The 24,995-nt window shown below is 45.6% G+C and overlaps 1 protein-coding gene across 1 annotated transcript in view; it reads left to right on the top strand.

The window, feature by feature from the left end:
- LOC149361745 (uncharacterized) overlaps positions 1–24,451 on the top strand; it is a 65,023-nt gene extending 40,572 nt beyond the window's left edge. The window contains exons 6-9 of the mRNA XM_089569579.1: positions 4,258–4,327; positions 7,652–7,688; positions 12,259–12,322; positions 24,174–24,451. Of these exons, the coding sequence (XP_089425705.1) occupies positions 4,258–4,327; positions 7,652–7,688; positions 12,259–12,322; positions 24,174–24,374 (372 nt within the window). The 3' untranslated portion in view covers positions 24,375–24,451. The remainder of the gene's footprint in view (positions 1–4,257; positions 4,328–7,651; positions 7,689–12,258; positions 12,323–24,173) is intronic.
- Positions 24,452–24,995: the final 544 nt, after the last annotated feature.

Raw genomic sequence — 24,995 nt, 5'->3', positions numbered from 1 at the left:
GGAACGGAGGTAGCCTAAAAGCAATAAAGAGGAAATTACGCATAAGTAAACACCAGATGTAAGCATCAAGAGAAAACGAGGGAAATGTCTTTAGCAATACAGATAAGATAGTTTAGGTAGATTAATAGTTCTACACAAATCTATACAGTTGCCAATTTAATCAGAACGTCGATGAGACAGGCAGTAGCGCACAGCAGTGGGACTTCCCACCTGCACTGAAACAGGAAGTAAAAAAATATTTAGGAAAAATTTTTATGGGGGAAAGTAGCCGGCGAGGAACAGGCATCCGAAGGTCTGCTGAAGGACGGAGGGAATATTCTGCTAGAAAATTAAGCCACCTTGTGTGTGCAATGCCTTATCACCTCGAGCGCACAAGAAGCTTGGAAGAACGCTTACAAAATCTTGATCCATGACAAAGGAGACGCCAAGGACTTGGAAAAATAAAGAACTATCAGCCTGCTGTACATTGCCTACAAGATTTTTAATAGAGCCAGGATCAATCATCCAAATGATCAGGCAGGCTTTCGAAAAAGGTAATCAAAATGGACGATATTCACACCATCAATCAGATGATATAAAAATACGTAGAATCAACCTCTATGCATTGCATTCACTGATTACGAGAGAGCATTTGACTCAATGGAAACCTGAGCTGTCATGCATGCATTGCGGAGTCAGGGTGCAGAAGTGCTTTATGTGAAAATACTGGAAGAGATATATAACGTCTGCATAGCTACCATAGTCCACCATAAATTAGCAACAAAATTCTAGTAAAGAAGGGAGGCAGACAGTGAGACAAGATCTTCTCATTGCTATTCACCTGCTGTTTTCAGGAGGTATCCCAGTGCCTGGATTATGAAAATCTGGAGATAGGAGTTAAGATAGAATGCCTAAATAATCAGCGATTCGCTGATTGCATTGTCTTTTAAGTCACTCCCGGGATGATAGATAAGTAAATTGAATGAAACGAAGGCAAAAGGGTAGGGCAGAAAGATTGGTACCTGGCCTCCTACTCTGAACTGGGGGGGGGGGGGGGGGGTGGAGGAGCAGAAAGAGGGTCGTGACGGATGACGATGTGGTGAGAGGAGAGATGAGAGTATGTACACGCACATTTGATGGCATTACAACCGCGAGTCGAGCTGCAAAGCATGGTCAATGAGTTAGGGGGAGCAGAACGGTGGGTGTGTAAGTTAGCATACAGAAAACTAAAGTAATGTTCAACAGTTTAGCAAGAGAACAGGAGTGCACAATTGGTAGCGTGGCACTGGAAATGGTAAAGCAATACTACTTAGTGAGGTAGAGACCATTGTTCCAGATAATAAGAGGAAATTAACTAGAAGGTTAATTATGGGGCGTAGCGCGTATGGCAGGTTCTCTCATATCATGAAAGGCAGCTTACCAATATCCCTCAAGAGTGTACAACCGCTGTATCATATCGGTACTTACCTATGGGACAGAAACGGGGTGGACAACGGAAAGGGTTCAACTTGAATGGAGGGCCACACACTGAGCATTGGAAAGGGAAATGATTGGTGTATCTTTAAGAGAAAGGAAGATGGCAGGGATTCCGCAAAGAACAAATGCTGGTTAATAACGTCCTAGGGGAAATAAAGGCCCTCCTGGAAAAAAGTTCTATGTTGCAATAACCTCATAGAGGCTTCATCATGGAATATCGTGTAATTTGTATGATATTCTATGACATTTATAAGATGACTATGATTGTGCAGAAATGTTTCACATTGTATAATAATTTTTTATGATTTTTATGATAAGTATATGATATTCGTATCACAAGCTGTACGAGTTTATTGCATCGTACAATTTTTTTCAGGAGGGGGGGGGGGAGAAGAGATGGGCGGGAGCAGGGCATGTAACGCGAAAACAAGATAACCGATGGTCTTTGAAGAGTAACGGAATGGATTCCAAGGGAAGGCCAGCGTAGTAGGGCCCGGTAGAAAGTTTGGTGGGCGGCTGAGATCATAGGAGAGGGTTAATTGGTGAGATATGGCAGTTGCTTTTGCCTTGCAGTGAGCGTAGTTGAGGTCATGATGATGATGATGATGATGTCATCACCTGCCTAGATTACTCAAGAAATTACGCACGGTACTGAAGTCTACTTCCATATCTTTAATGCGGAAACATTGATTTCTCCTTCATTTTCACTTTATTTTTAAATTCTTTTCTCTATCTTTCTAATGACAAAACTACACATTATCATTCATCCGTAAGCAACTCCTGTACTATGTAACCTTGTTCTTCAAGACGCACTGTGGTTTTCCGGTGAAAAGCTTTCATACTCGCCTCGCTATCTTAAATTGCTGTGTTCAATTCCCCCGCACCTTCGGAAGTTTTCTTTTTCTTTGTACGACGGTCACATCATCTGGGATTTTTGGAACCACTGCTGATTGTTAACACTGACGCCGGGTTTCGGTGGCGATGAGTGGTATAGTGCACTAGCATTAATAGGACGCAGGCCCAGGCAAAACACAGTAACTCAAGCATTTTGCCCGTGCCCATAGTTGTAGGGTAGCTAACATACCACTGTCTACCCTCAATTCGGTACTACCTATCATAACGGCAGCAGTAGCTAAAGGCCGCTGTATATTGTAGCGGATTGCTCAGAACCACTCATGTGGTTATGAGAAAGGCAACTGCGAGAAAGATCGCCTTTCTCAGTGCTATGATGGCGTCATAAATGATGAAAAGATGAGGATGCTTCTTTGACCATTAACTTTGACGCTACAGGGGCCGGACCCAAATGTACCACGCATGAACTTATGTTCAACGTTTCTTCCTTCGCTGACGAAACGCTAAGACGCGCGTTAAAAAAACCCATTCACCTACCCTGCAGTATAAGGAAAGTGCGCTCGGTAAATTTGGAGTCTTACAAACGAAGCTAGCATCTATGCGACGGCTTCAAAGAAGCCAAGATAAACTTCCGCATATATCCGGGAGTGAATCTACATCAAGGATAAAGCCTTGCCACCAAGGTTGGGGCTACGCCTAGTCCATTTTTCACCTCGCTCACTACAGGCAACCGTTCAGCCGAAGGAACGACTCTTCGAGGAATTCCCAAGTAACATAAGTGACGGACCTTCCGAGACTCCAGTAAGGAACGGAAGCAGCAAGCCACGACAAAATTAGGTTCTTTGCTTTAAAGACGAACGAGCTACTGAGAGCAAATCAGTCGCTGCTCCGCTACTTCAAAGCCGGAACTGCCGTATCTCGATGTTGAAAAAAAAAACCTTCAAATAAGACTCCATCGAAGCACGGTGTCGTTGCGCAGGATTACGAAACAAATACAAAGGATGGAAGCTTGTACAACTGCCTGGCGACATTCGGTAGGCTCTTTTATGTTGAATGGACACTTCGCCGCTGAAAAAACAGAACCTTCGTCTCATCCGGCACGAAGTTAGGAAAGCACAAAAACATCATATTTGCCCAATGTTATGAACTAATTTTTTATGACACGCCCATCAACGGGGCTGAAAGAACAACCGCCTTCACAGCCTGCACAACAACCAAGTAATCGTTCTTTACGAATGTTGACAGAAGTAGTGCTGTTTAATAACAGAACTTGGTTTAGGACCGGTTTGCCAATTGGTTTTCAAGCATGCCCGACAGCCTCACTGCTGAGAAAAAGGAAAGCATAGCCGCTTGCCCTAAAATTACTAGTGATTGCCACTAGTTGGTCGCGAAATTATTAACAAAAAATGATGCCATGCGTGCGTACCACTTCCATTAGGGTGGCACTGCACAAACAGAAATAGCCGCAGTTTCCTTTCAATAATTGGGTGAATTCTAGGTTGATGGGAATTTCGCTCGGCATCACGGTCTGGGCCATGGCTTTCGATATAGATTAAGCTGCCTAAGTTGACCCACACGAGGGTGCCGACGTTGCAGTATATAGTGTAGGTTAGAGTTAAGGTCCAATTCCTGAGGCAGCAGCTTTCTTTACATGGCCATTTTTTTCCATCTTTTTGCCTGAGGAATGCAGCATGCGGGGAAAATGGCGACACGGACGACCACGACAAACCGGGAAAGCTAGGATAACTAGCGCTGTAAAAGCTTGGGATACTGTGTAAAGTGTCCGAAACATTTCTTTTTGCCCGCATTTAGATGGGCGCAGTCATTGCTGTCAACCTCTTCATGCGATAACTCAGGCCGCCATCATCTGACCTATGCAGTTTCGCATATTACTTCGTTATTGCAAAAGCACTGACAATCATATCTCTCTCATTTCCATGTTCCCTAAAGGAACAATCAGTTCCACTGTCGGGCATCACCAAAGCTGCTGTAGATCAACTGACCCGAGCGTCCGCACTGGGTAAGTTCTCCATGCGGCTGTTTTCTTTTTACAAAACATTCGAGCGGCTTGCCTATTTCCTACATGGCAAGTTGGGTGCTCGAACAATATTTTGTTTGCCTTTTGACAGAAAAAAATACTGCGTCCTATCATATGCTAATAGCATCAGTGTGTTTTATTAAAATAGCTGTTTATCTTTCGCTCTGACCCTGCCTTAAGTAGCACAAAGTGTGCAAAGGGAGTGCTTGCAATTATTGCTGTGGTGGGTTAGGCGTATAAACTTTACATGCGTCTTTTAACAAGTCCGTAATTTTTGCGATAAAAAAAGTACCGTATAATATATAAAAAAAAACAGTTGTTCATTTTCTGCTACATTTGTTGCCCAATTTGCTTATGTGGTAGCAGAAAATAAATGAAGTCTGGGAAACGTGTCGATAGTTTGTCGATGATAGTGATAAGGAAAGGTAGTTCTTGTGCTTGCACGACATCAGATGTCGCTCCACGTGTACTACGGAGGTACAAAAGCAACAACAGGGAAAAGTAGGTTACCTTGAACAACAATCACACAAACCCCGCTACCGAGAGAGCTAACTGGATACCAGAAAAAATGGGAACAAAATTATCATTTCTGTGCAATGAAGAGTGCGAAGGCAATACCGAAGGAAACGGTTCATGGTAATTTAAGTGGCAGTGGCCTTCCTTTTCAGGATTATAAAGCTACTTTTAAACCATGTAGCATGGAACTGTGAACAAGCATGATATTATGCAGCATGCAAGGACAGCAAAAGCAATAAACATGTTCTGGCGGAGTGTATAGCTGTACATCTCTACATGAAAGAGAACATGGTTAATCTCCCTTGTGCTTTGAGTTCCAGTAACGTTTAAAGTAAAATTACCATGGCAGCAGAGACGAGCAAAATACGACCGCAGTACTGGTGCCGGAAAATCATAAATCATTGTTGCACTAACCGTCACATAAATAACAATAATATATCATATAACTGAGAAAAAATTGGTACAAGGGAAACGAAAAAGATACGATTAATTGCGAAAAAACGGGGAAACGTACGAAATAAGAAAATACATGCTCTATATTGTTACGAGTAGGCAAGCCTAGGAAAAGGACGACATGATGACAGATGATATGATTTAATGGCTGCGGGCCTATCGCGAGCGCTCCGTCCCGCGCCGCTCCCAGCTGCGTCTTCTTCGTAACATTACCCGGGGCCACCGAGCGACCGTCCCGATCGTAAACTGAGGAAGACGTGGACGAAGAGATGCATGATTCAGAGATAGTTTCCAGGGCAGAAAAAAAGTGGCAAGGTGATGAAGTGCTGGCCGCCACGGTGGATGAGATGATAGGCGGATGAGTCCCGGTCCACGAAGCATCCGGGCCGTAGTGTGCCAGGAGCTGACGGCCGAGGCCCTTGGACGCACCGAACGGCAGGGGCAGCGGGGGCGGTATCCTCATGTGTGGGCACGGTCTTGGGTCGGTCGGGTCATTATGTTCGCGGCAACATCGTCAGGTCGTCATGTCTTGTGGTCCGGGCGGGGGACGGGGCTGGGTTGAGCGGCGAGGTCCGTTCAGGTCGGGCGGGCTGGGGCACGGCCGTGCGGGGCGGACCAGGTACTCACGGCCGACGTCCACGGCAGTCGCAGGACGCCGAAGCTCCATGACCAGGATGGCGATGAAGGAACCCCAGCACCTCACACCAAGTGTTACGAGATGGCAAGCCTAGGAAAAGGACGATATGATGACAGATGATATGATTTAATGGCCTAGCGTGAGCGCTCCGCTCGCACCACTCTCAGCTTCAACATTCAATTAGAGGTGTGGCTTCTCTGTTTGCGATGCAAGGAAGTCCTGCCTATAAGTCTTTCGAACTTATTTCGATGATTGTCAGAATTTGTATCGCGATGCTAAACTTCCGCTGCAGGTCAATCCTGGATGAAAATATTGCGTCTTATTTAAGTGTGTTCGCAGCAAAACCGTAATCACATACAACAATGTCCTAATGCACTGCATGCGAAATTTGCTATATTAGCCCAAAGAATAAGAAATTTGGCATTTTCGACTGTTATATTTAGTCTTTTTGGGCAGCGCATCATGAAAAAGGGGAATCATTGTTAGGTCAATGTTTTGAGAACAGATAAAAAAAAATATGCATACGAGCGAACGGAATGAACATGTTTTGACTCACCAAAAAACACGAAACTGCAAGCTTTCCGGGTAATAATAACCTCATTAGCAAGGAATTCTAGCATAACCAAACAAAAAGCCCACAGCAATGTACGCGACAAATAAATCGAGAAGGTGGAGCCGCAAAAATATAGCAGCGAGGTCTTCATGACATAGTGGCTTAATGCTTTGCACGAGTCTGCACGAGTGGGCGGCGCAAGTTCAGGTGGCCGGATGAGATTTAAAAGTTTGTGGGAACATGGTTACTGCTGCTTGCACAGGTCAGGGTTTATTAGAGATACGAAAGAGACCTTTGTCCTGCACTGAGCGCAGTTAGGCTGCTGCTAGTGCTGATGATTATGATGACTTATATTTGTCTTTTTTAAGCGTTTTATTTGCGAATCCACCAGCTCGGTTATGAAAAAGGGATAAAAAGAAAGAACTTCACTATACTTGTGTGAACACCAGCTCATCCCCGCCGACGGAGATCATTCGCCGGGGGGCGAGCAACCCGAACCTCAATGCAGAGCCAGCCTAGCCGCCCGCATGAGCAGGACCAGCGCTCACGCAGCCGGTGTAGACAACAGACTCCGGTGTTCGACACGAAAGAAGCAGCACAGCCTCTTCTTAACCCAGCAATCCATTGTAGCAGAAAGACGAATAAACGTCTCTGAATTGTTCTTTCTCCTAACACGTGTACTGTAATAAAGCTGGTTGTTGGGATGTTTGCTTATGGCATAGGTATGAAAACAGCGTGCAGAGAAACAGGGACGGGAAGAAGATGACACGGACTTACGCTAATATTTTCCTACCTTATTTTGGTTTCATGCGCTCCCGTTCCCAAACACAGTAATTATCATGAGGCCCGAATAACTGAACGGAACAGTTTGTATACAGCGTCACTGAACACGGTTTAGGAGTTGTGTAATTTTAACAGTTAGCGGAACTTTTTCTGCTAGGTTCTTTATGCTTTTCGCAATGCCATTCTGAGAAATAGCTGTATTTACAGTTAGCGCGCTGCACTTCAACAAATGAGAACAAAGAATAAAATAGGCACTTACGGTCAACAGATTATGAGGCTTAAAAGCCTCTTATAATCTCTGTATTAGCAAAAAGAACACCATGTCCGCTCAGCTAAATGTTTGACATTTTGCCTTTTTTTTCAGAATTCGCCCAATATGGCATACGCGCGAACTCCGTCAAGTAAGTGTTCTGAAGTGGCGTTATACACATCCTGAAAACGCAGGGCTGACAGACGAGGGACGAAGGAGAGAGGAGACACACAGGCCGCTGCCTCTCCTTCGTCCCTCGTCTGTCAGCGCTGCATGTTTAGGATGTAAAACCAACTTGCCCAGCAACACACCCTGCTCAAGTTATGCACATTATCAGCGCTTTTAGCAACGATGCATGGATCGGAGAGCATGGTAACATGAACCGAGCTGAATATACCTTCAATCCTCTTGCCTACACGAAAGTATTTGCTTATACAAGACTAGCATACGGACTCTATTTCCTGTGAAACTGAAAGTAGAAACCCCTCCAGGCGTCTTACCAAGGCAAGGTGAATGCAGTGTTAATTTCATTTCTGCAGGCAGTTAGACGGTGAAGATCGGTAGCAAGAATAACATGAACGAACACTTTTTGGGCGTTTACAAGAGTGTACTGCGAGATTTGGCGCCAGTTGTTGGCGGTGATAAATATTTTTTTTATTCGTTAATTCTCATCTGCTTTCTTGAACAGAGTGCGCTTGGCGTCCCACTGCTGTAAGAGGCGGCATAAATCCGTTCAAAACATTATGCGCAGCTTGATTCCCTCGCCCGTAGTCATGGCGCCTTGCAGTGATGTCATCGTGACATCAGTGCATGCAGATGAATCAGGGTGGCGCGTCGCAGTGAAGTCATCTGCGACAGCACTTTCGAACGACCAATCAGGCTTTTTTATGCCAGCATCGAACACGTCCGAAAGCTGTGAAACGCGCCCGTAACAGCTTCTGCTGTCAAAATACGGCGCATTTCAGTAAGCGCCTCAGCAGAAAGCAGGAGACCAAAAGATTACCTATTTTCTTAGCGTGGGGAAAGGGATCGTTGAAGGGTGGTGTGCGTAAGAAAATTATTTTTCAACAAATGCGCACATTCGGCTCTATTTGGGCACACCATAGTGTCGCCAATATTGACCTATTTCAGTGATATCAAGAAATAAAGAGAATTTGTAATGCTTAATAAGAAAAACATTTCGGCGGAATATCAGGCACTTGCACAAAAATTAAAAAATTAGCACTAAGATAATAGGTGTAACGCACGACATCGATTGCGGCCTTATATTAATTGTATTAGCCTGAATCCACTATACACTGCCTGGCTACAGGAACATTTCTGGGAGTTCTCTGCCCGCGCTTCCCCGGCAAGCATAAACAAAAGTGCGGCGCATGCGTAAGTCCCTGTCGGATTAACAACGCCGCTACTACGGACGAAGGCCCCTAGCTTTGTTAACGATGGCTTCCCTGTAGGCGCCAAGAAAGCTCGCGGGGAGCGTACAAAGGGTGGCAGTCGACAGGCGGCGCCCTTCTATTACGGCGTGCGTTCCCACGCCAGGCGATACGCATACCGCACATAGGAAGCATGCGGGGCTGCGAAGAGGTAAACGAAAGTCCTCCCTTTCGTTTACAAGCATTTATGCCTTCGCCGCAGCGTCGGCGTTGTCGTTTCGTGCCTCACGCGTCCCTATCCGCCCCTTCGGCGGACAGGGACCAGAGAAAGAAAGACACAGGACAAGCGCTGGACAATAAGGTCATGCAGGTGCGGCGGCGACGCACCGGACGCAGGAAGCATGTGAAAAGTGGAAAGAGAGAACATAGAGAACATTGGAGGGCAAAGAATCTTTTCTTTTCGTGTTTTGTATCCAAGGCCTGAGTTTGAGGTCGTGCCAACCTTCAGGGACTGTGGCTACTTCGTGTTAAAACTTCATTGGTTAATCGAAGTCAAGGGCGGGCCTCATGCGGCTGAAGAAAAACAAAATGGGAAAGTGGAGTGCAACTGTTCAGCGACGTGCTTAATGCCGTTACTTGTCTTGAGGAGACCCCGGCGCCACCCAGATGGCACATGGATATCAGGGGGATAAGGGCGAATCTGAAGGAAATCAGGTAATTCACGCTTCCTGGAGAGTTGTCCGCTTTACGCAGTACTGAAATAGAAATCTTGACGGGAAGCTGCGTCGTTTTTCAGACAATCAGACGAGATTCAAGAGTTCCAACTCCTGACGCTTGTTGGTAAATGGTGCCGGGTTTTACGGCGCTAGCACCTAAAATGCGGATTCTCTCCAAAATGGAAACGATACTGATGTTCAAGCTACTTCTGAATACTTTGAAAAACTAAGGCAAAGCTTACACTGACATAATAGACGGCGAGATTTCAGATTACCGCCGCAATTGGACACACCCTGCAGTTCGCCATGAGATGCAGCCAAGCAAAGCTCTGCATAATGTAGCGCCTTTTTATGTAAACCACACCGCCTGTTATTGCGCGGTGCCGAGAACCCAGAACTCTGGCGGGGCTTTATTCGACGATGACGTCGCTATCTCAGACGCTAGCATAATACGCCTTCCAGGGATTTAAGGCCAATACTCACGCGCTCGATTTCATAAAGCGCGTATAATTAAGAACGCCTCTTCAGATCCCCTTTAAAGCGATCCCAGAACTGTAAGCATAGCAAAGCTTAAACTGAAAGGAGTGAATCGAGAAAACTGCTCCCGCGACAACCCAACATGTTAGACGAGTGACTTAGGGGTTTGGCTGGTGATCTCGAGAAAGTAGGATCGAATTAAAACCCTGGAGTCACATTTCTACACAGGAAGAATGCAAAATCGGAAGTGCGCTGTGCTCTACGAGTAGTCACAATTATTGCAGAACCCTCAATTCCGGCATTATTAGTTTCCCGTGTATTGTTTTGGGAAGTTAACAGTTACATGCGACATGTCTTCCTGGATCAGAAGAAAAACAGAAAACAGGATACTCAAACAGCGTGAAATAGATATTTCTGTGTTTGTTAGAACTTGGAAAAAAAATGCCTTCAAGGAAGCGAATGAAAACATTAGGCAGAAGCTTGCAGCGCCTCTCATATCCATATCTGTTCAAAAATGAGGTGGATAAAAAAAATATTTTAATGGAGTGAAGGCTGGTAAGGAATAAATATTATTAAAATCACAGCCCGCATTTTTTTCAGAGCCACACACTGAAGGAAAGGCGAAAGCATGGGTAGTCATCTTAGGGCTTTAAATACGTTGCTGTTGTAATTGAAACGTATTTAAATTCAATAAATTACCGTGACGCTAAAGTTTACACTGTGAAAATGGATTCACCGAGAGAGGCACTGCAATCGAAGGAGTCAGCTGGCCAGTGTTGTATTTCGCATCCTTATCAGCCGATATTCTTCTATGTGGAGCCTTACTTCTCATAGATTAGTACATGGCAGGATTTTTTCGATACAAATTTTGCAAGAGCACATTCAGCGCGACATAAAAGAGCTTGCATTGCCTCACCCGCCCCACGCATGCAGTTCACGGCTTTTGTAGTGCGCATGAAATAAGGGCCTAGCTAGCGAAAAAGCCGTTTTGTCTAGAGAGGGAGCGTGGGAGAACATTTAAACAAAAATAAAACACTTCACGGCCGCGGGTTGCTTGCGAACCAGAGGCGGCGCGAGCAGATCAGCTTTGTTGGCTACTGCATTAGACAACCGCGTCATCGCCGGGATGCGACTCGGGCCCGCTACCTCTCGACTATCGCCGCAGCCAAACATCGAGCGTGCTAAACTGAAAGACTCTGGCGCTGTGCTTTGTACGTCGTTTTCCGCCTCAACCTTCGTCGATGCACAATGGATCCAAAAATCGAAACTGAGTGCTTGCGCTCCGAATTCGCATTTGGAACAAGTACCTCGATAGCGAAAAAGCTGTCTTGTTTGGCGGTAACGGAAGAGCCAACTGACACAGTTGACAGGTGGCAAAACAGGGCGGGAAATTTCCTCCTTCACCTTGTAGGGGGATAGATGGAAGAGTCAAAAGACTCAGAGATATAAAAAAATTTGGATGTAACGAAATATGAGCATATGACCGCCATCTTTGTAGTGCTCCTCATTACTACTTACGTGCAGCCGAAAGGGCGCACGCTCTCGCGTTTTCGACGCAGAAATAAAATTGATAGCCATAAATTTAAGCCCCCGTTTAACCTTGGTATCAAAGTCACCTTAACGAAGATACACGTAGTTATGCAAAGCGAATGTGCCAGTGCATCGATTTTGCATTTAGATTAACGAAGTAAATCGGTGTTGTAAGACTTTAGTTTGAGCTAGTTGGTGAACAGACAACGTAAAGGGAATACCATGGAGCAAGAAAACGAAGACCAGAACACACAAAAGGCAGGATAAGCGCCGTATATCGGGGTTTAATTCTGCTGTCTGTGGTGTGCCCTGATGTCAATTGTTATTAACGGTGTTTCTTATCATCGCACTCAAATGAAGCCGCTAAGAGCGAAAACGTCGGACTTTTCCGCCCTAACTCCTGCAGCCCAAGTGAAAGCGGAATGTCAGATTCTGAATATTGCTTGTGATCGCTGAATTGTATTACTGCTTTTTGACATAAACACGCACGATGCAAACTAAACATTTTTTTCTAAATGCACCTAAAGCAACTAAAGCAAAATTAACAAATGTACACAACAGAAAAAATCTCCCGAAATTTATCGGAAGTAAGTTCCTAACGATACACTCAATTCTATGTTTTTAGCCCTGGCGCAATTGACACCAAGATGGTCTTCAGACCAGAAATGAGTCCGGAGCAACAAATCATGGTAAGATCTTTAAACATCGACTTCTATTTTTATGCTTTTGATTCGGGCGTTGCATTTTGCGGGGCGTTTTACTCAAGCAAAATTTGTAAATATTCTGAATGGTATTAATATGTACACTGACCAACAGCAACTACGAAGTTCAATAGAGGTACCGCCCATGAAGCAAACAGGAGTATGTATCAATATCACGTCGAAGTTAACAAATACGACCTTGAGGCATGTAGATGGAGATGATATCGGCAGCCGTTCTTGTTTCCTTTTTTCTTTACTATAGCTGGCGCTAAATACAGATAATTGTAGAGGGTTCGAAGAAGCCTTTTCATTGCACTGATATAAATGCGGCCTATAGCTAGGATGACGCTTTTAAAACCAGTAATTTTCACCTCACAATGTCGGAATGGAAGTCCGTACTGCCTAGTGAATTTGAGGCTGATAATGCTGTACATCTTTTAAAGGGTCTGTTCTTGTTTCTTTATATTTGCTCATTGTTTACTAAGTCTACTGATTTCCTTCAATGACATTGATTATAACATATTGGAAGCCTTTGCTTGCAACTGTGACGATGCTTGAGTGTTCCTTGCATCACCCCTGCTGCTTGGATCAATATAAGGGCCTGCACAAGGCGTTAAACATAGAAATATAAATTGTAAATGGCATCCATGGTGCAGTGTAGCCTGCATGATAACTGGCCTGTTGTAAAAACAAAATCCGGTAGGCATTGCAGAGCGTCTCATATGAGCATTGATTGATGTCCCACCCTTACTCGGACGTGTTGTTTCAAAAATAACATCAGACTCAAGAAAAGCAGTATTCGAAGACGGCATCTAAAGAGGAAGGTAAGAGAGTACTACTGCAAATATTAAATACCAAGAAACATTGTTAGTCAAACGTGCGAAACAACAAAAAACTGGAAGAAAAAATAATAAGGGAAGGCACAAACCCGAACGGTGGTATATGAAGCCTCCTATTTGTTTTATTTTATTTGTTCTAGCACCTACATTGCCACATGCATTCGAAGATTATTCATGTGTGCGACGGGAATGAATCCATATATGCAGCAAAGATTTTCAAGGACTTCTTGATGAAAACAAAAACTCAGTGTACAATCACGGTAGTGGTGGTAACATTTCGATGGAGCCGAAATGCTATAGGTCCGTGTACTGTGCGACGTTAGTGTACCTTTAAGAACCGCAGGTTGTAGAATTTACCTGCAGTCCTCCACCACGGCGTTACTCATAGCCATTCTTGTTTTAAGATGGTATACACCATATATCAAAGCAATGAAGGCGTTCACAAATAGAAACGGAGAACAAATTAAAAAGCTCCCTAATCAAAGTAAGTACAAATAAAAAAACGCCGCCTACACACGTGCAAACGCAGAAAACAATCCCTTTCTTCCGCGTTTACTGCTCTTGTATCTGTTTTGCGTTGTGTTTCGGCATGTTTGAATAATACATTACACGTTGCGACAGTACCAGCCCCACCCTCGGCTATTCTCAAGCAAACCCCACTTTCACCTCGTCGAGCGGTTTCACAGCGCAAGCGTTGCCACTCGGCATTTAAGATCATGCAGCCGATCCGTTCACGAGAGACATGGGTGGTCGGCGAGCGCAGTAAGGAGAAGGGCCGATTGTAGAGGCGCTGCGCGCATTTCGATATATCGTACAACCGGCGAAATTGCTGCTCGATATAGTGCACATCTTCTCTATACGTTAGAGCAGGTTTTTCAATGGGTTAACTTGCAAAATTGGTACGGTTTTAAAGTTGTTAAACCGAGTGCGCGTTCGAACGCTGATGTTGAGCCTTGAACTGGAGGAGGCACATAAGCACCGCCGTAAGGGTACGATGTGCACGTTCAGTGGGTTAATGCCAATATGTGGAGAATTTGGAATTCTCTAATTAACCTTCATACGTGGCGGCGAGTCCTCACACCTATACCAGCGCAGTGGCGCGGGGGTTAAGAGATGCGCCACCGCACTGGCAGGAGGCTGTTTCTATCCCAGCCACCGATAGGGATTGTGTGACCTATGTTGCGGTGTTTCTCTTTCCGAGCTACCTCTCGCGCAGCTGGCGCGATGTTCCTCTGAACTTACCCGAGCTTCCGCGAGTTGCTACCCGAGCTTACCCGAGTTTTTAGCCGAGCTTACCAGAGTAACTTGGGTACGCTCAGGTACTAAATTGGGTTGCTAAGCAACGACACACTATTGTACCTACGTACGATCTCACCGTACCATTCACAGTACCTGCTGCGAACGTACTTACGGTGGCAAGATTCTTGGTGATTGATCATCAGGGTATGAGTGTTTTCGCACTAATATATCCATTATTTCAATATAAACTGGTCTCGACTTCAAACTCCTGGTAAAATAAAAGCGGTGATGTCTATTATACAAGCAAGCGCTTTTGTCAGCCGGGATTGGAGCGGCACTGGTCTTATATGTGGGCCTGCCTTTAGGAAACACTAGGATAGAGACGTGAAATCATGGGTAAACCTTGAAAAAACAACAAAATTTGCTAGAGAGCAAAAATCAAGGGTGATGAAGTTTGATTAGTAAAAATAACGAATAGAGGGCTGTGGATTGTTCTCAGCCCTATTAATGAACTGTAGTACTGTGTATCAACTGCAAGGGGCATGGCCGGAGCACTTAGTCAAGCATGAAATTTTAACACGTTACGCCTCAGCCGTGAGCTATGGCCTAACTTTCTTTCCCCATTTAAATTATAAATTGCTAGAAAAACATCGAGTTGTTCCCAAGCCATCGTCATCAGACGCAAAGGTCTACAAAAGTTATGCGAATATTTTTATGCTTGTTGCTCCCAGTAGACGGTCCCTTCAATATCAAGAGACAAGAGTAATATCTTGTTCAATGTTTGTCGCGACTTGTTTTTACGCGTTTGTCCCAGCCCCAACTGCATTTAGGAACAGCAGCCAAAAACAGAGCGTACGAACATTCGGTTTTAACCAAGATGGTATTACCTCCAAACTTTAATGTGGTAAAACTGAACCTTACAATATTATTCTAATATGTCCCCCGAGTACTATTTTATTCACACTAGCATCACAATAGTCGTATACATGCTAAGAGCTGTTGCGTTTAAAATATCAGGCGAATTAAAGGAAAGTATGCGTGCATAGGAGGGGGTGAGTGATCGCAGTCAATCAATATACAGCAGTGACATTATTCATAAAGCAAGATTTTATGTATTTTGCTTCATAAGCTCAGTGCTAGCTTTTCGGTCGGCAAGTGGAGCTGTTTCTTAAGCCGAGACATCTGCTGTTCAACAGAATAAATCTTGTTCGTTCAGGAAATTAAACCTTTGATTAAGGCTGACTTCGCGACACCCGATCTGAATGAGCAGAATCACTTCGTCAGTTTAAATTTTTTATTAAGATTATTTTCCTCTTAGAAGTCGTACGTCACTCTACAAAGGAAGTGTGCAAACTATCTTCATAGCTGTCTGGATGAGTGTCGCAATTTTTTAGCAGAAGGACAGTAGAACTGATGAACTTTATAGCCTTAAAATCGTCACCACCCAATCTGCGAAAACCCTTATGGCCAGCAGTCAGGTATACTGAGCGCTGCCGAGTTTACTTTCCAGAGCAGCTGTTTAACAATTCGATTTTAATGAGGTAACGCCTAGATATGCCGAATACTTAAAATCCACTTAACGATCATCGATTCCTGGGAGTCCTCGTACCACTCCTGGCATTTAGGTGCAGCCGTTAAGCGGTGCGCCACTGCCCTGCGATGGCAGCTTCTGCCACCGGTGGGGCCTTTGAGACCCAGGTCGCTCTTCCCGAGCAACCTGTAGGGAAGAACCATTATTTTAACTGCCACCTGTAAAGGTGCGTTGTTTGCTCACAATCCGATTGGCAGGTTTCAAATGAAGCAACAAGGTTACGTAACCTAAGTGGCCAACCTGCCTTCTGGGCTGCTTCCCTGGGGATTTTTGGTGGATTTTCACTCACGGTCAGCAAAGCCGACGACGCCGCCGTATTTCCTGCGACATGAGCTCCTTAACGCTATTGCTTTAAAGATCACTATATTCGACATTCTTGAAAAATATTCTAACGACGTTTACCTCATATCGCAAAATATATGTCCCACAAGCGTGGGGCATCAACTAGATATTGTAGGCGCATTATCAGCCCCAAGATTCCTGTAAATATATACGTTTACCGCCGGAAAAATTTTTCTGACGCTAACCTACTGATCACCCTCATTATCTTCAACCAAATTACGTCCAGTAAAAGACAAAGCCCCAAATAAACACTCTCCCGTACCAGCTGCGGTGAGCAAACTCCAGCAAACTTCCTAATATCTTCTTCTCCTTAATAAACATGGCATATACCCACGCGGGGGGAATCAAATGCCCACCTCACTGTCGGGAGCCCGGTGCTAAGCTTTCACTCTTTTGGAATCCACTCCGTTACCTTCAGGATAACGGTACTCTTTGCTTGGGTAGCGGTACCTTTGCGTTACTTGCTCTGCCCGTGCCCACTGCTTCTTGATATCGACTGCTGGCTATATTTAACTGACGTTTGTTTCCTGAACATTCCTGTCTCTCAAATTTAAACCTATTGCTTTGTTCTCCAGAGCTACTTCAGCTTCACTCAATTTAAGTGCAACCGATTTGGTTAGACTCCACATTTCTGCCCCTTAGGTTAGTACTGGCAAAGTGCTGCCGGTATATTCTTTGCTCTTGACAGGTACTGGTGAACTGCTGCTATTCGTCAGCTTACAGTGCCTGCGACATGCTCGCTGCCTCATTTTAGATGATGATGCTGGATTTTTATGTCGCAACGACAGCTTTGATCGAAGAGTGCCATGGCGCAATGTATTTTCAAACACAGAAGGTGGGATAAAAGACGAATTTCAAAAGCCTTTGACCGGATACAAGTCGAGCACCAGGCCATGGTATAACTCACTTTACTCTCCTGGTGCAGATCTGTGCTCATCATCTGCTTAATTGAATGTAATTCCTTACCACATTCTTGCAATGTTTCGTATACTGTTGTTTCCTGTACAACGCAACTGTACAACAGAACTCTGGATTTCTTCGTGCTTACTTTTAGACTCACTGGTCTCCTTCACCTGTCTAGGTCTTCGATCATGCTTTCTTATTCATATTTTCCGCTATAGATATTCATATTCTGCGAGCTTCTCTATTGCCTGATTGATGGTTGTATTAAAGCCTTCCGTCGAGAAGCCTTTCCAGAGGCCAGCCTGCTGCTTTGGTTAACCGAAAACTATCATCTATTCTTCAATGAGCAATTACCTAAGTAAATGCCTTGTAAACAACGCTCAGTAAACCTAAAAGCCTGTAGTTTTGCAAGCCCTTGACATCCCCCTTTTTAATGGGTTCAATATATGTAAGCGTTATCCAGAGGCACTGGGTTCGTAGGGCACTGCATATAATGGGTGGCTAGCTTATCTAGTGCGATTCCTCATCGCTCTTGAACAAACCTACAGTTACCTGACCTGATCCTGGCATGGAGATTTCCCCTTTGCATTGTACGCAAGGCTTAATTCGCTTGTTCCTTCTTCCTTTAGCTGTCTCCATTTATTGGGCAGTGCTGGTTTGAATATTAGCATCCTGATTATTTCGGCAGAGAATTATTCGGCTAGTTTAGCTGTGTTATTCATAATGGCATTGCCACTGCCCCCCCTTGTCTCTTTGGCTGATTTTTTTCTTGGCCGCTTTATGGCTACCTCGCGTATCAGCAGCATTCTCAGTTCTTTCCATAATATACTTTTTATGTAGTTAACCTTCGCAGTTAAGAAAACGCTTTCACTTCAATTCACTTCACTTTATTACCTTAAAGACCCCACTTTGGGGGGTATGACATAAGGGGTGGGAGTACAAATATAGGTTGAATATGATTGCTTACATGATGTTTCTGAAATCCATATGTAAATTGTTCACAAAACTTGATTGGCAGGTGATGGCATCAACGTCGTGCGGAAGGCCATTCTAATCTTTAGCAGTGCGAAGAAAAAAGGATGCGGAAAAAGTTACGGTGCGGCCGCGTTGGCATGACACTTGCAGGGGATGGCCGGTGCGAGGAGATATGCGAGCGGGCGGTGTGATCTAGGGTGGTTGTCCGAGGGAACTTTAAAAAAAATATGAAACAGACTGACAGAAGCAATGCGACGACGATGGGCAAGAGCTGATAAACCTGATTGTCGTTTAAGTGACGGTGCACTGATGTCGTATGAATAGGCAGAATGAATGAACCTCGTGGCGCGATTTTGGACAGATTCTAGTGAACTGATGAGATATGCTTGTTGCGGGCTCCAGATATCAGATGCGTATTCTAGTTTTGGTCGAATGAGTGATTGGTAGGCGAGAAGTTTAATACTTTGAAGGGCGTGCCGTAGATGACGTTTCAAAAAACCCAATGACCGGTTAACTGATGCGACGATGTTCGTTACATGAGAGCGCCAGGAGAGATCCTGACACAAGGTGACACCTAGGTACTTGTATGAGTATACAGATTCTAGTGGAATGTTAGCAACGGAGTGAGGGAAAATATGGGGGTTACGCCGGCGGTGAAAAGATACGAGTTCACATTTATTAGGATTAAGCGACATTAGCCAGTCATCGCAGCAGGCATGCACTGTGTCAATGTCGTTTTGTAGCTGTGATTGGACAAAGGTGTTGGAAATCGTGTGGTAAATAACGCAGTCGTCTGCAAACAGACGAACATTGCAAACCAGGTTTGAGGGTAAGTCGTTTATATAGAATAAGAATAGGAGGGGAGCAAGTACAGAACCTTGGGGATACACTTGATGTTACTGGAAGAGAGTTGGAACTCTGGCTGTTAACGAGAACAAACTGGGAGCGGTTAGAAAGGAATTCTTCGATCCAAAATAAGACGTTTGGATGCAGTTTTAGCATGGTTAGATTTAGCAGTAAACGCCTGTGGGGTACTTTATCAAATGCTTTAGCAAAGTCTAGAAAAATAGCGTCAGTTTGTAAATTTAGGTCCAGGTTGGAGTGAACGTCATGAAGAAAGACGGCAGTTGAGTTTCACATGACAAACCCTTGCGAAACACGTGTTGTGAGGGATGAAAGAAGTTGTTAGCGTCAAGAAAGTCTATGATTTCAGAATAGATCACGTGTTCCATGATTTTGCAAGGTATGCTGGTTAATGACATCGGACTGTAATTTAACGGAGCATCTTTGTCACCGGACTTAAAGACGGGAATGATCTTTTCCACTTTCCAGTCATCCGGAATGGAACCTGTAGAAAGCGACTGTGAAAACAATAACAATAAGTACATTGCAGAAATATTCTTAGTGTTGCGCAGTATTTTGGAGTTAATTTCGTCGACGCCGGCCGATGATGAAGTTTTAAGGTGTTCAATGAGCGAGGAGATGCCGGCTTCAGAAAACGCGATAGCAGGCATGCTGGACTCTATATTGACGGCGAAAGTTGTAGTTGGCGGGTGAGTTTCATTAGTCAACACAGATGAAAAGGCATTATTAAAAATGTCAGCGCACTCAATGTCATCAGCTTCTTCTCCAGACTCTTTAGTTAGAGTGATGGTATGTGCCGGGTGCTCACTTACGACCTGCCAAAACTTTCTGGGATTGGAAGTAAACAATTTGGGGAGGTCGCTGTGAAGGAAAGAGTATTTTGCGTTGCGAATTGCTGATAGGTAGGTGTGTTCGGCTGTATAGTAATTTTCCCATGCGCACTCGTCGTATTGCTTTAATTTTGCCGCACGGAAAAGGCGTTTCTTTTTATTGTCGAGCCTTTTTATCGTTTTGGTATACCATGGTTTCTGGCGGTCCGAGTGGAAGCTAATTTTGAGGATGTATCTATCGGTTAGTTTGCTAACCTTCTTCTTAACACCGTACCAATTATCATTTATTGAACGATCGTGAAAAAATGCTTGAAATGTTGTGAGATATTGGTTTAATTCAAGACTAAAGGCTTCATAGTTTCCTTTCTCGTAGAGGCGAATAGTTTTGTTTTGATTCTGGCGTCGTGATGGGTGGAACTCAAATGTGGCGTGGATTACTTTATGGTCGCTGATTTCGCGTAGATAAGTGATAGATGAGAGGGCTTCCGGGTGGGTAGTCAGGATTAGATCTAGTGTAACGACGAAGAAGTTCCTGTTCAAGCGAAGGCGACGACGAACAGTTACTTCTGACCGTTGTGTTGAGCGGCATTGCCATCGCTTTGTGTGTGTGCTCGTGGTGCTCGACCTCTGTGTCTACGAGGCCTGTGTCTCTGTGTCTACCGCCGGCGCCCAGTACCTCAAACCATCCCAGTACCCATCTTACATTTGGTGGAGGTGCTGGGTAGAAATCTACATCGTGGAGCTGCGTAGCCGCACTCTTCCTACGCTTGAAATGCCAGAAGACACCCAAACCCAATCTGTGCAAACGGGACCAGCTCTACTCTGCGCCGGCTCCCTTCGCCAGCGAGATCCGGCAATCTTCAGCGGAGCCGATGAGAATGACGTGGAAGACTGGCTCGCGTCATACGAACGGGTGAGCCTGTACAATAGATGGGACGACGATTCGAAGCTGAACAACGTAATTTTTTATCTAACGGGGGTCGCTAACCTCTGGTATCGGAACCATGAGGGAGACATCCGAACATGGGCGGCCTTCAAAACGAAGCTTGCCGGAGTCTTTGGTCGCCCCACTGTCCGGAAACTTCGGGCTGAACAGCGTTTGCGTGAACGTTCGCAGCACGTCGGCGAAAGCTTCACCAGCTATATAGAAGAAGTCATTGACTTATGCAAACGTGTCAATGCGAACATGTCCGAAGCCGACAAGATAAAACACATCTTGAAAGGTATCGATGATGATACCTTCCAGATGCTATTAGCCCGCGACTTGCGCACCGTTAAGGATGTATTCACGCTCTGCCAGAGCTTTGAGGAGCTGCGCAAATAGCGGTTATTGACGCGGCAACACCAAGCCCAGGTTGAATCGCTTTCTGGACTGGCGCCTGCAGCTGACAACACCTCTATGCTGCAGCAAATCAATGATTTCGTCCGTGAAGAGGTAGCTCGGCAACTTTCTCTTCTGCCTAGCCCTCAACAGGCGCCGCCTTATTTGGCCCCGGCTCTTCGACAGGCCATACAAGACCAGGTTACTGAGGCGCTTCCAACCTTCCATCCTCGTCACAATGCGGACACGCAGGAGTCTTCAAAACTTACAATCGAATCCGGCTGCGTTACTACTGGCGCGGAATGTATACCTTCATCCTTAAGCACATCCGCTCATGCCTGCCCTGCCAACGTCGCAAGCCCCCTGCTCACCTTTCTGCAGGCGAGTTGCAGCCGCTACCTTGCCCACCGCGCCCATTCGATTGCGTAGGCATTGATTTATATCGACCTCTTCCCTACACTGCAGCCGGTAACCGTTGGGCTATCGTCGCCGTTGACCACTTGACGCGGTAAGCAGAAACCGCCGCCCTTCCATCCGCCTCAGCGTCTGACGTAGCCTCCTTCATTTTGCGACGGTTCATTCTTCGCCACGGCGCACCGCGCGAACTGCTGAGTGACAGAGGCCGCGTTTTCTTATCGGAAGTTGTCAAAGCCTTGCTCCGCCAGTGCAACATCATTCACCGAACAAGCTCTGCCTATCACCCGCAAACTAACGGCCTTACAGAAAGATTTAACCGTACCCTCGGCGATATGCTCTCTATATACGTCTCATCAGACCATTCCAATTGGGATCTCGTCCTTCCGTATGTGAAGTACGCCTACAACACCGCAACGCAGTCGACTACGGGCTTCTCATCGTTCTATCTTCTTTACGGCCGTCATCATTCTGCTCCACTGGATACCATTCTGCCATACCAGCCTGACGCATCTGAGTGTACTTCTATTTCGCAAGCTGCACGACACGCGGAAGAGTGTCGCCAAATCGCCCGTTCTCTCACAACTGAGGCCAATACCGTCGGAAATCCCGCCACGACAGCCATAACTCTTCGCCGCACTTTTCTTCTGGTAGCCTCATGTGGCTCTGGATTCCATCCAATACTCCGGGCCTCTCCTCGAAACTTCTTTCAAAGTTTCACGGCCCCTACCGAGTTGTGGAACGCACCTCGCCTGTTAATTACGTGGTGGAACCGCTGATGCCGTCTCCTGATCTTCGTCGGCGCGGACGCGAGACTGTTCACGTGCAGCGCCTACAGCCGTATTATGACCCGGCCATCCCACCTACGCCGTAAGTCGCCAGGATGGCTCCTCGCTCCTCCCCGGGGGGCAGTTGTAACGACGAAGAAGTTCCTGTTCAAGCGAAGGCGACGACGAACTTCTGACCGTTGTGTTGAGCGGCATTGTCATCGCTTTGTGTGTGTGTGCTCGTGGTGCTCGACCTCTGTGTCTACGAGGCCTGTGTCTCTGTGTCTACCGCCGGCGCCCAGTACCTCTAACCATCCCAGTACCCATCTTACATTAGGATGTTTGCAACACGGGTCGGTTCAGATACCACTTGAGTTAAGTTGAAGTTTAGGCAGACCTCGATAAAATCATTCGCTTCCCTGTTGCCGACTGCTGTCTGTTTCTGCCAGTTGATTTCTATTTCTATGATAATTAGGCACAAGGGCTTTCATGCTCTGGGGTTTTGAATGAGGACTTCTGTCTCCTGAAAGATCATGCCAGTATACCATGTAGCTATCGTGCCCCCAGTTCAATTCAGAAAAGGGTAATAATATTTTTGAGGTTATTACTTACCTCCTGCACATTAAAGTCCCTGTCGTCTGTTAAAACGTAATACATGTCCTTCAGTACGATCCTGCATTTGTCTACTTTCCCCCTTTAGGTTTACCGCAACACAAAAAAAAACTTTTTCCGCCCCCCCCCCCCCCCCCCTCCCCCCCCCCCCTCCAGTGTAATGCCAAGCTTGGAACCGATAATGTGGATTATGGAAAAGCACAATTAACCGCAAGATATTGTTAATTGTCTTTTGAACATTTTCTTTTCTTCAGAAGTGTGCTCATGAGTACAAGACTTAATGCAGAGTCGTCAGTAATATAAGTGACATGGCGCGGGACAGGCACTTCTATTTCACATTGTGATACTTGCGAAGCCCCTTTCTTTTTCATGGCAGAGTGTGATCATGCCCTCTTAAAGGGTTCACTTTTGGCGATTTTAGCAGGAAAGTTGTGAACTCTGAAAATTTCCTGTAAAACCATTTAAAGCCATCTTTAACTCAAGCAACGTGTAGGAGTATCTCGCCTTCAGCGCTTCTATGTTTGATTACACCAGCTGCACGTAATGCGCGGTTAGAGAAGGCGTAGTGTTATTTTTGTAATGCTCATGAGGTGTCTGTAACCCAACTGTGACCGTTATTGATTCTTTAAAAATTTTACGCAAACCAAAAGATTAATGCTACCGCGACAAACTTCACCTCTTGACAGGAGTGCTATGATTCGGATGGGCTTAACGCATTCATTGCATGCAGAGAGGCTTAGAAGGCTGGCCACCGCAAAACCCTGGTGATATAACTATTCTGGTGAACGTTTTTGACTTCGTTTAGCGGTGCTTGCACTCCTAATGTTATGCAGGAAATTTTTCGGGAGCGCGCACTGTCCCCTTCGGTTTCAATGCCGGTACGTTACCTTCAACCTACAAATTAGGGTAGAATTCGTAAGCAGTTTTATTTCTGACCGACCAGCGTTGGCGTCACGCCCAAACGTGATGCCCGCCCGAACCTGAGCCCAAGTGCAGTGACTGGTGAAGGTTTAAGCGCGGGCACGCACTGACTTTTGAATACAGAAACCTCTCCACGCTTTTCCAAGTTCAGTAGATACTCAATGTGCAGTCGTTGCGGTATGTAACCGCCCTCTGTGTGCTCTTTGTTCTGGCTCGTGCAGCTGCGGAGTATGTTGGCTCCATCGCATGCCCTGGGCCGCATCGGTACCGTCGAGGAAGTTGCCCGGGCCATCGCCTTCCTTGCCTCGGAAGACGCATCTTTCATCACCGGCCACTCCATACCCCTTGATGGTGGAAGTCTGCTGCTCGGACCTCGCTTTGTGCCAACAGTGGGACCAGGGGGCCTCCCGAAGTTTTGTTGACAAAGCCACCTGTACTGCCCGACGGCACGTGGCACTCGGAGACAAGCTATCATCGCTCTGCTCACTTCCGTGAGGAAATTCTCGCACTTAAGGAATGGGAGAATTGGTGATGGCATGTTTATTTTTCTTAGATGGGAAATGTACTGTGCGAATAACTTACCAGTCAGTTCTCTGGCTTACTACTGTGGTTCTTTGCGGAAATAAATCATTTACACCAAAACTAAGTACGCGTGTTACTCTATGGTTATTGACATATTAAGCAAGTAGATTTTAATTTATTGCAAAACCAGACGTTACAACCGAAACCTTTCTTTTTCTCAACCCAAATGTCTAAATCGCTAGAGTACATTGTTTTATTGTCACAGCGTTCCTCATTGCACAAAGTGTTATTTACGCTAAAGGATACACGTCTCAATCCCGAATGAAGTCCAGCAAGTCCGGTGGTGTGGCCCAGCGATTTAGCTTCCGAAATCTGGCGGTCGACGTGGGGACGGCCCACAACGGACCCGGGGTTTCCAGCAGATGCCATTTAAAGAGATCCATGCCAAGATCAGGTGTATAGTGTCTGCCTCGCATACAGGAGCGGGACAGAAGGGGCAGTAGTCGCCGAAAAGGGCGTTG

Source organism: Amblyomma mixtum, chromosome 2 (assembly GCF_055824585.1).
Source record: "Amblyomma mixtum isolate Tamu chromosome 2, ASM5582458v1, whole genome shotgun sequence".
NCBI lineage: Eukaryota > Metazoa > Arthropoda > Arachnida > Ixodida > Ixodidae > Amblyomma > Amblyomma mixtum.
The sequence above is the reverse complement of the archived record's forward strand: the minus strand, read 5'-3'. Positions and strand labels throughout refer to the sequence as shown.